General features: G+C 34.0%; 1 protein-coding gene across 1 annotated transcript in view; it reads right to left on the bottom strand.

The window, feature by feature from the left end:
* The window catches only part of COL11A1 (collagen type XI alpha 1 chain), a 214,953-nt gene that overhangs the window by 34,829 nt on the left and 167,928 nt on the right, over positions 1 to 12,196 (bottom strand). Inside the window, exons 47-52 of the mRNA XM_004614663.2 lie at positions 11,900 to 11,953; positions 9,938 to 9,991; positions 7,999 to 8,052; positions 1,898 to 1,951; positions 632 to 739; positions 305 to 358 (exon numbers count right to left, since the gene is read on the bottom strand). Coding sequence (XP_004614720.1) covers positions 305 to 358; positions 632 to 739; positions 1,898 to 1,951; positions 7,999 to 8,052; positions 9,938 to 9,991; positions 11,900 to 11,953 — 378 coding nt within the window. The remainder of the gene's footprint in view (positions 1 to 304; positions 359 to 631; positions 740 to 1,897; positions 1,952 to 7,998; positions 8,053 to 9,937; positions 9,992 to 11,899; positions 11,954 to 12,196) is intronic.

Below are 12,196 nucleotides of genomic sequence, written 5' to 3'. Positions count from 1 at the left end.
TAGGTTTGAGAAAGGATATGCACTTAGAAGAGACTGAAATGAGAGCAAGGAAGCTATAACTTTAACACTGCTAGCCATAAAGTTTTTATAGACCAACAAGGTATGGAAAATTTAAGCAAATGATAGGAATCATCACTCAAAATACTGAAATAGTCTCCAACTCTGTTGTAGCCATAATTACAGTTTATTTCCCCCTTTTTTTCTATTTGGGGGTCCACTTAAGTAATTTTTTCCTGTAACTTATCAATAAGGACACTGGGGACATTTCACTAAAATAGTTTCTTGGCCTTTTTATGATACTTACTGCAGGGCCAGGCTCACCAGGGGGACCAGGATCTCCAGGGAAACCAACAGGACCCTGGAATAATGATATGAAATTAAAGATAAAGATGGAAAAAGACTTTTATTAAATCACAATATGCTGAAATTGAAAGACAAAAGTTGGGGTAAGACCAGGTGAGAATATTTCTTCTCTCCTGCTATACATACACATTTGAATTAAATCTTGGCACTGCTTAGGAATTTATGAAATAATGTAAGATTTATTTCATCAGCTACCAACCAAAGTACTGTAGTTCCTACTGTTCCATGGCAAGTTTCTTAATGATTTGACAGAAACAAGCTCACTCACCGGGTTACCCTTAGGACCATCATCACCTGGGGGTCCCTTAGCACCAGGAGGGCCAGCAGCCCCAGGGGGACCAGCTTCTCCTTTCTCTCCTCTTTCTCCTTTGGGACCCTACACAATGTAAGGAAAAGAACAACTGATTTAAAAATCTTGAGGAGATTCATAACATATGAATATCAGAATCAATAATTAATTAATCAATAAGTAATCAATACTCAAGAATATCAGGATCCTGTGCATTGCAAAATATTTGATAATATCCATGAAAAATACTAATTATATCTAGTTACCACTCCCCCACATGTGACAAGCAAGTATGTCTCCAGACATTATCAAACTATATTTCTGGGGATCAAATGAACTATCAGTGTAAATCAATCTGAGCTTTAATATCATGTTATCAAAATTCACAAATTTCTCTTTGATACAGCCATGTTATTTGTTTTTGAAGAGACTCTACCAAAATTATACAATCAGCAGATTCTAGTTGTAATGCTCTAACCAAGTATGAGTTTTCCAATTTCTGTGATTTTATTTTGGGTTTGGATTTTGCAGTCATCCCTGACAGTACTCTTGGCCTGGTGCTCAGGGATCATACTCCTGATGGGAGACCATCTATGGTTCCAGGTATCAACTCCAATCAGGTGCATGCTAGGCAAATATCTTAACCACTGTATCTTCTCTCCAACCCAGAGTTTGTTTTTCAGTGTTTATGTACAACAAAATATGCACAGGATCTCCAAAAATATCAACAGCAAAGTTTTGTAATCATTCTTTTTTTTTTTTAGTTTTGTAATCATTCTTAAAGGGTTGGGGAGAAAGTAAAAATAGCTAAATCTAGGATTTGCAAGTTTTAAATTTGCATGTTTTAAATGCACCCTGAGTAATTCCAGATACCCTAGGCAGGCAGAGTGACAACGCCACAGGGTGGGTGTCCGCTTTGCATGCGGGAGGTCTAGTCTGGTACCCAGCTATGTGTATTTACCCTCAAGCACTGACATGGGCATCTCCCATGACAGAGCCAGGAGATATCTCTGGTAGAGAATAAAAAAATCCCTAAAACAAAAATAGTAATTCTGAGGACTGTGAGATGGCTCAAATGTCTAGAACATGTCTGAACACATAAGACCAGGTAGATAAGCTGGCAGGGAATTTCGTCTTGGCATTCCTGGTGCAGTCCTGGTGGCACACAGCCCCACAGGGGACCCCCACCACAAAAGTTACTTCTGGACTTACAACATTCCACATCAACAAGAAGACAGTACTTACGCCAGTGCCTGCTTCTCCGGGAGGCCCTGGGTTCCCAGCTTCTCCTGGTTCACCCTATGAAGAAAAACTCAAATCAGAACACAAACTGATATTTCACATTGATTATTGATATTGATCATTTTATTTTCTAAGTGAGAAGGCAGTATTTGAAAGTTTATATACATTGAGATGAGCAGTTAATTAACAGTCAACATATTAACCCAGATTGCCACCGAACAATACAAACCATGTATGACATCTGTATATTTCCTCCCAACAAATTATATATTTGCACTTTCATGTTAATATTGTGTCAAATGAATTATTTCAAGTATTGTTTAACTGGACTGGAGTGATACACAGCAGGTAGGGCATTTGCCTTGCATGTGGCCTATCCAGATTCAATGCCTCTGTCCCTCTTGGAGAGCCCGGCAAGCTACCGAGAGTATCCCGCCAGCACAGCAGAGCCTGGCAAGCTACCTGTGGCATAATCTATATGCCAAGAACAGTAACAACAAGTCTCACAACAGAGACATTACTGGTGCCCACTCGAGCAAATAGATGAAAATTAGGATGGCAATACTACAGTGCTATTATTTTACTAAAATATAAATTCATTTATACTATGACAAATAGCACATTTTTTTTTCTTTTTTCTTTTTTGGTCACACCCAATGATACTCAGGGTTTACTCCTGTCTCTGCACTCGGGAATTATTCCTATCGGTGCTTGGTGGACCATATGGGATGCTGGGGATCAGCCATATGTAACCAAGGTCAGCCATATGCAAGGCACATGTGCAAGATGCCCTACCAGCTGTGTCCCCCTATCACTCTGTCCCCCAAATAGTAGATTTTTATTACTCATTGTTTTAATGGCTATAAATAATTGTCAGAAGAAAACATTTAAGACTCTAAGATGTGCAATATAATTTAATATTAAGATGATTATTTTAAAATGTTTTATATTCTAATTTAATTTGTGCTATTCCTTAAGCAATGGAACCATATATTAAAATAATTTTGTACATTATTACCATAGGAGTGTTCCTAACTTCAACAAATTAAAGGCATCATGAAATCAACTATCAAATGCAGCATTATAAGTATATTCAAAGATTCCTTCACATTTCTCTTTTTTTGGTTCCTTCATATTTCTTGAGGTGACATTACCAAAAATAAAGATAATCACTATTTTGAAAATCAAAGATTAAATTTTCTTGAGTTTGAAAGTATTATTTGAGTTCTAACTTTCTGGTTGCTTTTCATCAAGTATGTGAGACTGACTTACTTGGGTATACATGTCTTTGGCTTATTGATGCCCAACTCTATAAAATTTTGTTAGAGGTGATATATTATGCCTTATATTTTCTTTACTGACACTTTACAAGTCCTAACCGTTGATTCATAAAATATTGTCACTATAAACACTCTTCAGATGCCATTATCCTAGCTTTTTAAAAATTAATTTTGAAAGAAATACATATTTTCAGACTGAATTTGAAGACTACATAGTTTAATTCATTACTTAGATACTATTACATTCTGTGTGTAAAACCACACTATATATAATGCTATATTTAGGATAATATATTAGCATCAATAAGCATTAAATATTATGTAACTGTCACTGTCATCCCATTGTTCATCAATTTGCTCGAGCGGGCACCAGTAATGTCTCCACTGTGAGACTTGTTGTTACTGTTTTTGGCATACTGAATATGCCACGGGTAGTTTGCCAGGCTCTGCCATGCGGGCAGATATACAGTACATAGGATAATTGGTTTTATTTATAACCATCTGCTACTATTACTTTATATCAAGAAATACGTTACATGTAATATTATATTTAAGTAAATAAGTAAATTTAAGTATTATGTTTCATCTCAAAATCAGACACTAGTAGATAATGAAAAACAAGTATTTTTTCACAAAATATTCCTTTATAAAACCACATTCTAATAGATCATACTAATAAATAAGTATAAATGTTTTACATTAAATTTAAATTTCTGAATCAACTATATGACAGGAGATATCAAATGCTTTTTTAGAAATTAATTTTTTTATAACACATAAATTGTTTTTTATATCAAGATAAATAACAGATATTGCCACCTGTCTAGGTCTTACATTTATTAGGTATTAGATATTGCATTTATTTTGTTCACATAGTAATGAAATTTCAGCTATCTCCATGGAAAAACATATAAGACTTGTATTATGAAGCATTATTCAACTTCAAAAATAAAACTTCAGTAGTTTAACTCAAAGCACTTGCAGAATGTCTGTTTTTATGTATTACAAAGATAAACAGTATGATACAATATGATCTCAGTTAAATGAAAAATTGTAAACAATGTCATCAGAGAAAAGCATAAAATTCGTAATAACTGAGCTAAGGAGTGTGAAAAATTATAAGACATTTGTCAAAGAGACAAAATTTTGGTACCACAAAAGGTATACAATCTAAAATCTAATGCACTTAATAATGCTGAACAGTATACTTAAAATTTTCTGAGAAGGTAAATATTGAGTGTTTTAACCATATGGTCAAATAAAGAAAATTATGTAATATCATATAATTGTTCATTAACTAGAGTGTAGAGACAATTTCACAATGAATAGGAATACTGAAACCTCGAGCTACATCATCATCATCATATAAATCGATCAAGCTACATATCTTAAATAGCTTTTAATTGTCAAGTGTGTTTCAGTAAAGCTTGAAGAAAAGAAACAAGTAGACCATTAATCAAATAGAAAACATTTTATTATACATAATCTTGTGTGATTCCACAGATATTAGATCTCAGAAGAAATAACTACATTTTAAAAATAGTCTCTATATGTTTTGTTGTTCACTTTTATTTTTCAAATCAATATGCAGTATGAAAGTAATCTAAATATTGGAGCACTATAGCACTGTCAGCCCATTGTTCATCGATTTGCTCAAGTGGACACTGGTAACATCTTCACTGTGAGACTTGTTGTTACTGGTTTTGGCATATCGAATATGCCACGGGTTGCTTGCCACAGCGGGTAGGGCATTTGCCTTGCACACGGCCGACCCGGGTTTCAATTCCTCCATCCCTCTTGTAGAGCAAGAGTATCCCACCCACACGGCAGAGCCTGGCAAGATACCCATGGCATATTCGATATGCCAAAAACAGTAGCAACAGGTTTCACAATGGAGACGTTACTGGTGCCTGCTCGAGCAAATCAATGAGCAACGGGATGACAGTGCTACAGTGCTACATACTCAACCAAAAATCCAAATATATTTTAATTTTTTAATTAAAAAGTTGAAGTACAGGCAATGGTAGAAAATAAATGAGCTTAAATGATTCAAATTTAAAGATGACTTTCCTACAGACTTAGTTTTGAGAGCAATGAATCAGTGTTCATTTTTCAATATAGATATGAAGATTAAAATTTTTACGTGTGTGGACAACATGAATAGAAATTACTGAAGGTAAAATAAATATTATCTAAAATGTTTTTTAATATTTTGAAACAAAACAGAAATAAACCACAATACTACATTTTTATAAATGCAGCATTAGCAGATTATTGTGGTATTTATAAAAATAATAATTAATAAAAATACCAATTCTGAGAAGAGTACTGGCACATAAAAAGTGTTTAATTTTAAACTTAGTACATTTAACTATTTTATTCTACTGTAGAATGCACTAGTTTTAGGTTAAAGTTTTCTTCACAAGGGACAATAATTACCGTACATGCTTAAAGTCATAAAATGTATATTAAATCTAAGGTAGTATCCTGATATACTGTGTTGCTTTGAAGAAATCACTGAAATGAAATTACTTATGTTAAAATCATTTTAACAAATATATATTGCACAGAAAATAGGTTAAACAGATTCAAGTAAAGTGTTATGAATGTAAAGAAAGACTAGCTTTTCCTTTTCACTTAATTTTAACTTGCAATAAAATTTAAAAAGTAAAAATAAGAATTGATCCAGATTCAAGGCTGACATCAGTAAACTGCAAGTTACAACAGATTATATTCCTCTATACCCCGGAGGGCAAAAAACTTTTGCTTAGTTCCTGCTCTTTATCACAAAAAAAAGAATTTTATAGAGTAAAATTCAAAATATTTTTAAAATAATTCTTATACTCAGGTACATTATATTTGTAAGAAGATAAATAACCAACATGAATGAGTGAATGAATCATTCTCTTAAGACTGGGAGTTTAGGGAGCTGTTATCAGATCTGCATTAAACAAATAGAAACAGTACCAAAGGGAGTTTCACAAAACCCAAAACATCTGGCTTGCAGATGTATCTTCAGGAGTAACCAAAAAAAGGCATAAAACGATGCAAGTGAAGTACTTAAAAATGTTGCAACTACACCCCAAAGCGTTAGAAAACAAATTATATAACCTTAAAAGAATCTTAAATATTTTAGAATTGCTAAGTGGGCAAAACCCAAACTAGCAACTATTTCTCAGAACTATCTAGACAGCATTAACTTCAAGAGGAAGTGGTGCGGAGGATGAGAAGAGGGACATTTGGCTGACGTCACCACCTCTCCCTAATAGTGACATCCTCAGTAGTCACCTTCATTATTCTCATTATGGTGGTTAGAACTGGAGCAATAGCACAGCAGGTAGGGCGTTTCCCTTGCATAGGGCCCACCCGGGTTTGATTCCTCCGTCCCTCTTGGAAAGCCTAGCAAGCTACTGAGAGTATCCTGCCCGCACTGCAGAGCCTGGCAAGCTCCCGGTGGCGTATTAGATATGCCAAAACCAGTGACAAGTCTCACAATGGAGATGTTACTGGTGCCCGCTTGAGCAAATCGATGAACAACAGGATGACAGTGCTACAATGCTACATAATCAACCAAAAATATTCTTCCAAAATCACCTTTAATTAGGCTGCCTCTTTTTGTCAGAAATCTTAAAATTCCAAAGTACACAAAAGTCCAAAACAAGACTTAAATGTAGTAAAAGTTAGATGATTTTAGTAAGAATTAGGTGAATTAGAAAAATTTCCAATTTAATAATCGAAAAACTAAATTATATCATTACATATAATTAATTATAGTCAAAATATACAAGCAGGTGATGAACAAAAACAATACCAAATATTGTATTTTGATACAATATTTTATGATTCTCTTTCTGAGAAGGCTTTAATTAGGATGAGTAATTGAATTAAAAGGTATGATATATCAAAACATTGGGACCTACATAATTATTTTTGAGGTAAGACTTTATTTCTAATATTATTAAATTATTTATTAGAAGAGTCAGGAAATTTCTACCCATTTCTGTCATATATTTTATGGTGTAAAATTAAGTGTTCTTCCCTCATGAAAGAAAATTTTTGTTGAATTATTTCTAAATAATGCGATATCAATTCCAATATCCTTCAAAATTCTATAGAGAAATGAGCATGAATGCATAAATAAGGCATCAAAAATAATTCTGGCATTTTCATAAAAGAAAGATTAGATCTTTAAAGTGAAATCATATTCATGAGAAAAGGAAGCTATTCTGAGCATAGATGTTGTGTCATATGCCAACTATTTTGAAATGTGTCAAAGGCAGGTCAGAGTATTATTAATGAAAATAAAACTCAATATATGACAAAATGAATGATTAATTTGTGTTCAATTTCAAACCTTCTCTTTTCCCTTTTAAATTGGTTTTACCAACTAATCTCTTCTATTTCCAGTAATGAGTGTTATAGAGACATTTAATCTAGTCAGACATAAATGGCTTGAGTTGATCCTGACTTTTTTCTAATATAATACTTGGATAGAATTACTCAAATTCTCTAAACTTTACTTTTTGTTGCTTAAGTTTTCTAATTGTGTCATCAAGGTATGTGTACAATAATTAAAGCCAAAATTTAGATACACAATTTAGTACAATAAATTGCTATAAACTATGGCATACTAAAATAATTTTATTTAAATATTTATATATAAGAGTAGATATGCTGGTACTCACATAACTGTAAACTAACTTATACTATTGAATGCACTTAAAATATTATCTATATTTTTAACAGAGTGATAGTAGTTCATATTTTATTAAAAATGTGACCAAAGTCCTCAATTCTTTGTTTCAAGTATCACAACATTCTTACCTTTTCTCCAACGCCTCCCACTGAGCCAACAGATCCCGGAGGCCCTTGTGGTCCCTGCAGTGTTGGTAGAAAAACAGTTATCTCGATTCTTATATAACAACATATCTAATATCTTATATATGGTTATATCTTACAATATATAACTAACAAATTTGTAGTTTGTCTCATAAAATATGTGTGTGGCTATTCCAAGCTACTTGAAGAATGACACAAAATGATGCATTCTATTTTGAGTCAGATTTGAGTCAAATTTCTATACACTATTGAGTCTATGTCAATACACTGAATGATTTAATATTACTACAATGATTTTTAAATTCACCAGAAATTCAAAGATAAAGAAGCCTTTCAGCTTCGGTCATACTAAGGTAACAAAAGCAATATCATTTATTTATATATACTGATTGGGAGAGATTTAGATGATGATTACAGATTTTTGTGGTGGAACAAATGATCATTCTGGTTAAGAATTACATAGCTATGAAAAATACAAAAAATTCTTAGACTTTAATAAAACAGTATTAAAATTTTAAATGCTCAGATCTGGACGTGTCTAAAGCTGTGGACATGACTTGCACATGTGAAGCCTAGGTTCTGATCCTGAAGTCCTCGTGAACCTTTCCAAGAGCACTAAAACCAAAAGATGGCCTCGTATAATACAGATGGAAGGAAGGGAAGGAAGGAAAGGACAGAACGAATGAAAGAGGGAAGGCTGAAGAGAAGGAAGGAGGGGAGGAAGAAAGGAAAGAAGGGAAGAAGGGAGGAAGGGATGAAGGGAAGGAGGAAGAATGAGAGGGAGGGTGGGAGGGAGGGAGAAAGTAAGAAAGGGAGGGGAGAAGGAAGGAAGGAAGGAAGGAAGGAAGGAAGGAAGGAAGGAAGGAAGGAAGGAAGGAAGGAAGGAAGGAAGGAAGGAAAAAAGGAACAAAGGGAGGAAGGAGGGAGGAAGGGAAGAGGGAGAAGGTAGGGGAGAGGAGGAAGGGAGGGAGAAGGGAAGGAGGGATGAGAGAGGAAGGAGGGATGGAGGGAGAAAGGAAGGAAGAGAGGAAGGAAGGAAGGAAGGAAGGAAGGAAGGAAGGAAGGAAGGAAGGAAGGAAGGAAGGAAGGAAGGAAGGAAGGAAGTCCTAAAAGTTTTAGTTCATCTGCTCCAGTCTATTTCTGACCTGCCAGAATGAAGGTCAGGCAAAAGAAAAATAATAAAGAGGATGAAAGGCTTTTTGGTGTGTGTTTAGGTGACATCAAAAATAGAGACAGAAATCAAAACCTTTAAATTCATTAAACACAATAAGAATGTAATGATGGCATTGCATTTAAAAGTTTACTAAAACAGGAAAGAACAGCATACCCCCACTTTTGTCTTGGCTAGGGAGAGCATCTTTATGTAACTGAGAGTAAACATCTTATAGGGTAAGAGTTGAGCATATTATGATTTTTATTACTCTAACACACTTCATAAACTGAAAATATTCAAAGCAAAGCTTTAGATAAAAATACTGATGACAGATTCGTATACAAATATGTTATTTTAGTATAGACCTAGGTTAGTACATATTCAATGTAAACCATCTTTTATGTCATCATTAGAAATAAACATTAAACTTGAACTAGTTCAGTAATTATCATTTGAACTATTGCTATTTGCAAGGTACAGTCTTAGCATGTTGAATTTAACAATTTATTGTAGACTATGCAATACTTCTCACCCACAATAAATATATTTTGAATGTGAACTATATCAAATGTATTTTGATGTTATTCAATTGCATATAAAGAATATTTTCGTGTAAAATAAAATGTAATAAGCTTATGCTTGATCTGTTCTCTGCTTCTAAAATTAAATACTAGTAATAGATCTCCATCATATCTAGTTAATATTTGCCATGAAATTAAACCAACAGCATGATAACTTCAACATATGATATGTGTATTTTATAGCTCTTACATCGGCTCCGTTTGGACCTTGGGGACCTCTTGGGCCTGGAGGGCCAGGCGGACCCTGTGAGAGAGAAATGTTAAAGTTTACAAAAGTTGGAATTCAATGCAGTTTAATATTTTATTTTGTAATTATGAAACCAAAAATGTCTCTTCAGTGAAATTATAGAAAGTGAATTACATCTGGTTTATAAGTGATTATTTCTATATTCAACTTAGCAGGTGATTATTTAACATACTGAATGTGGGGAAATTGAACCTTAGAAAAAGGATCTGGGGGCTGGAGCAATAGCACAGAGGGTAGGAAGTTTGCCTTGCATGCGGCTGACTGGGGTTCGAATCCCAGAATTTCATATGGTCCCCTGAGCATTGCCAGGAGTAATTCCTGAGGGCAGAGCCAGGAGCAACCCCTGTGCATCGCCGGGTGTGACCCAAAAAATAAAAAAAAGAGAAAGAAAAAGGATCTGATTCAACGCTAGAAAAGTCCAGGTGTAGCTCAAGTAGGAAGAGTCCAGGCCTTGCATGAGCCAGGGCACTGAATGGCTGCCTGAGAATTACATAGAGTGACCCTGGCAGTCCCTGAACACCACTGGAAGTGATTCTCAGCATCACCGTGTGGCACCCACAATTAACAATAACAATTAAACAATTAGGAAAGTCTATTTTACTTTTGTAAAATGAACCATGATGCAACTAATAATGCTTTAGATAGAGCAGGTTGTGCCTGAGCATAAAGGCAATGTAAATAAATGTCTTTGCCGTACTCTGCTTTGCTCTGCTGCTCTGTTTTACTCCCCTTCTTCCCCTCTTCTTATCTTTAAAAAAATTTTTTTTTGGAATTTGGGCCACACCCTGTAGTGTTCAGAGCTTACTCCTGCCTTGTGCTCAAAGATGACTCCTGGAGAAGCTCGGTAGACCATGTGGGGTACTGTGGATTGAACCTGAGTTGGCTGTGTGCAAGACAAGAGCTGTACATGCTGTATTTATTTCTCCAGCCCCTAATTTTTTCCAGTTGTAAGAATAATTTCTTATTTGAAAAGCATTAAAAATCTAACATGGTAGTATAAAAAGAGAAGATATTTACTCTGGAGGAAGTTGAGAATGATGCTTACTGAACGGAAGGATCAATAGGGAAACGTGCTAATTACATTTCATTCTGGATTTCAATTACCTGGCTAGTTGTTTTCTTATCTAATGTAGTGCTTAATAAACACATGTATTTAAATTTTCAGTTGAGCTTCGAGAATTAAATTTAGAACAGAACAGAAAGCCAGAATCAATAATTACAAATAATTACATCACAGAACTCTAATTAATAAATAAATCCTTATATTCCTTATTAAATTAAAACTTTGTCTTAAAAGAAAAGTTTATTTTTAATATTTTGCTAATCCATCGAGCTAATTTTAAATTCTGGACAGCTGTACTGGTTTTACCTGTCCAAGTAAAAACCCCAAGTAAAAACCAGTACAGCTGTACTGGTTTTACCTGTCCAAGTAAAAACCCCAAGTTAAAGATAAAAAATTCTATGTATTTATATTTATGCAAATATGTATATATATATATACCATACAGTATTTTTAGCTTATATTCATATATAAATATCTGTTTACACTGGGTGCATGTCTATACATTGTGTATTATATATATTTTATATGATATATGATATGTTGGTAAATATATACATCGGTAATTGTACCATAGAAGTAAAAATGTGTATCACAATATTTAAAGCCAATTATTTCTGTACACAACTATACTATTCCAAAATGAGAAAAAGAAAATATGACAACTATTATAGATGATGAAAGAGATTTCAACTATGTGTTCAGATTGGGTAAGAAAAAGGGGAGCTACTGTCTGAAAATTCATAGACTATAAGACAACTTTTTTACATTAGTAAACCTTAAAAATGCACTAGTGATGTGAACATGAACAATATCCAAGCAAGAACTAAAACACAGAAACTTACCATAGGACCAACATCACCATTTTCACCCTTTTCACCAGGTGGGCCTGGAAGACCCTAAGAAAATATAATTGGATAAATGAGCATAAATATATCATTGTCTTTGGGGATATAAGAATGCAACATTATTTGTTCCAGTTTTTATCAGTAGATAAGACTGTTATGAATACTTTCTTTTCGGTATCTACTCCAAGACAGGAAAATACTCATTCAAGAGACATATGGACATCATTTTTCATTGTACACTCAGTACAATAGCTAAGATTAGGAATCAACCTAGATTTCCAACAGCAGATTTGT

Source organism: Sorex araneus, chromosome 8, assembly GCF_027595985.1.
Source record: "Sorex araneus isolate mSorAra2 chromosome 8, mSorAra2.pri, whole genome shotgun sequence".
Taxonomy (NCBI): Eukaryota; Metazoa; Chordata; class Mammalia; order Eulipotyphla; family Soricidae; genus Sorex; species Sorex araneus.
This window is presented reverse-complemented; position numbering and strand designations above follow the sequence as displayed.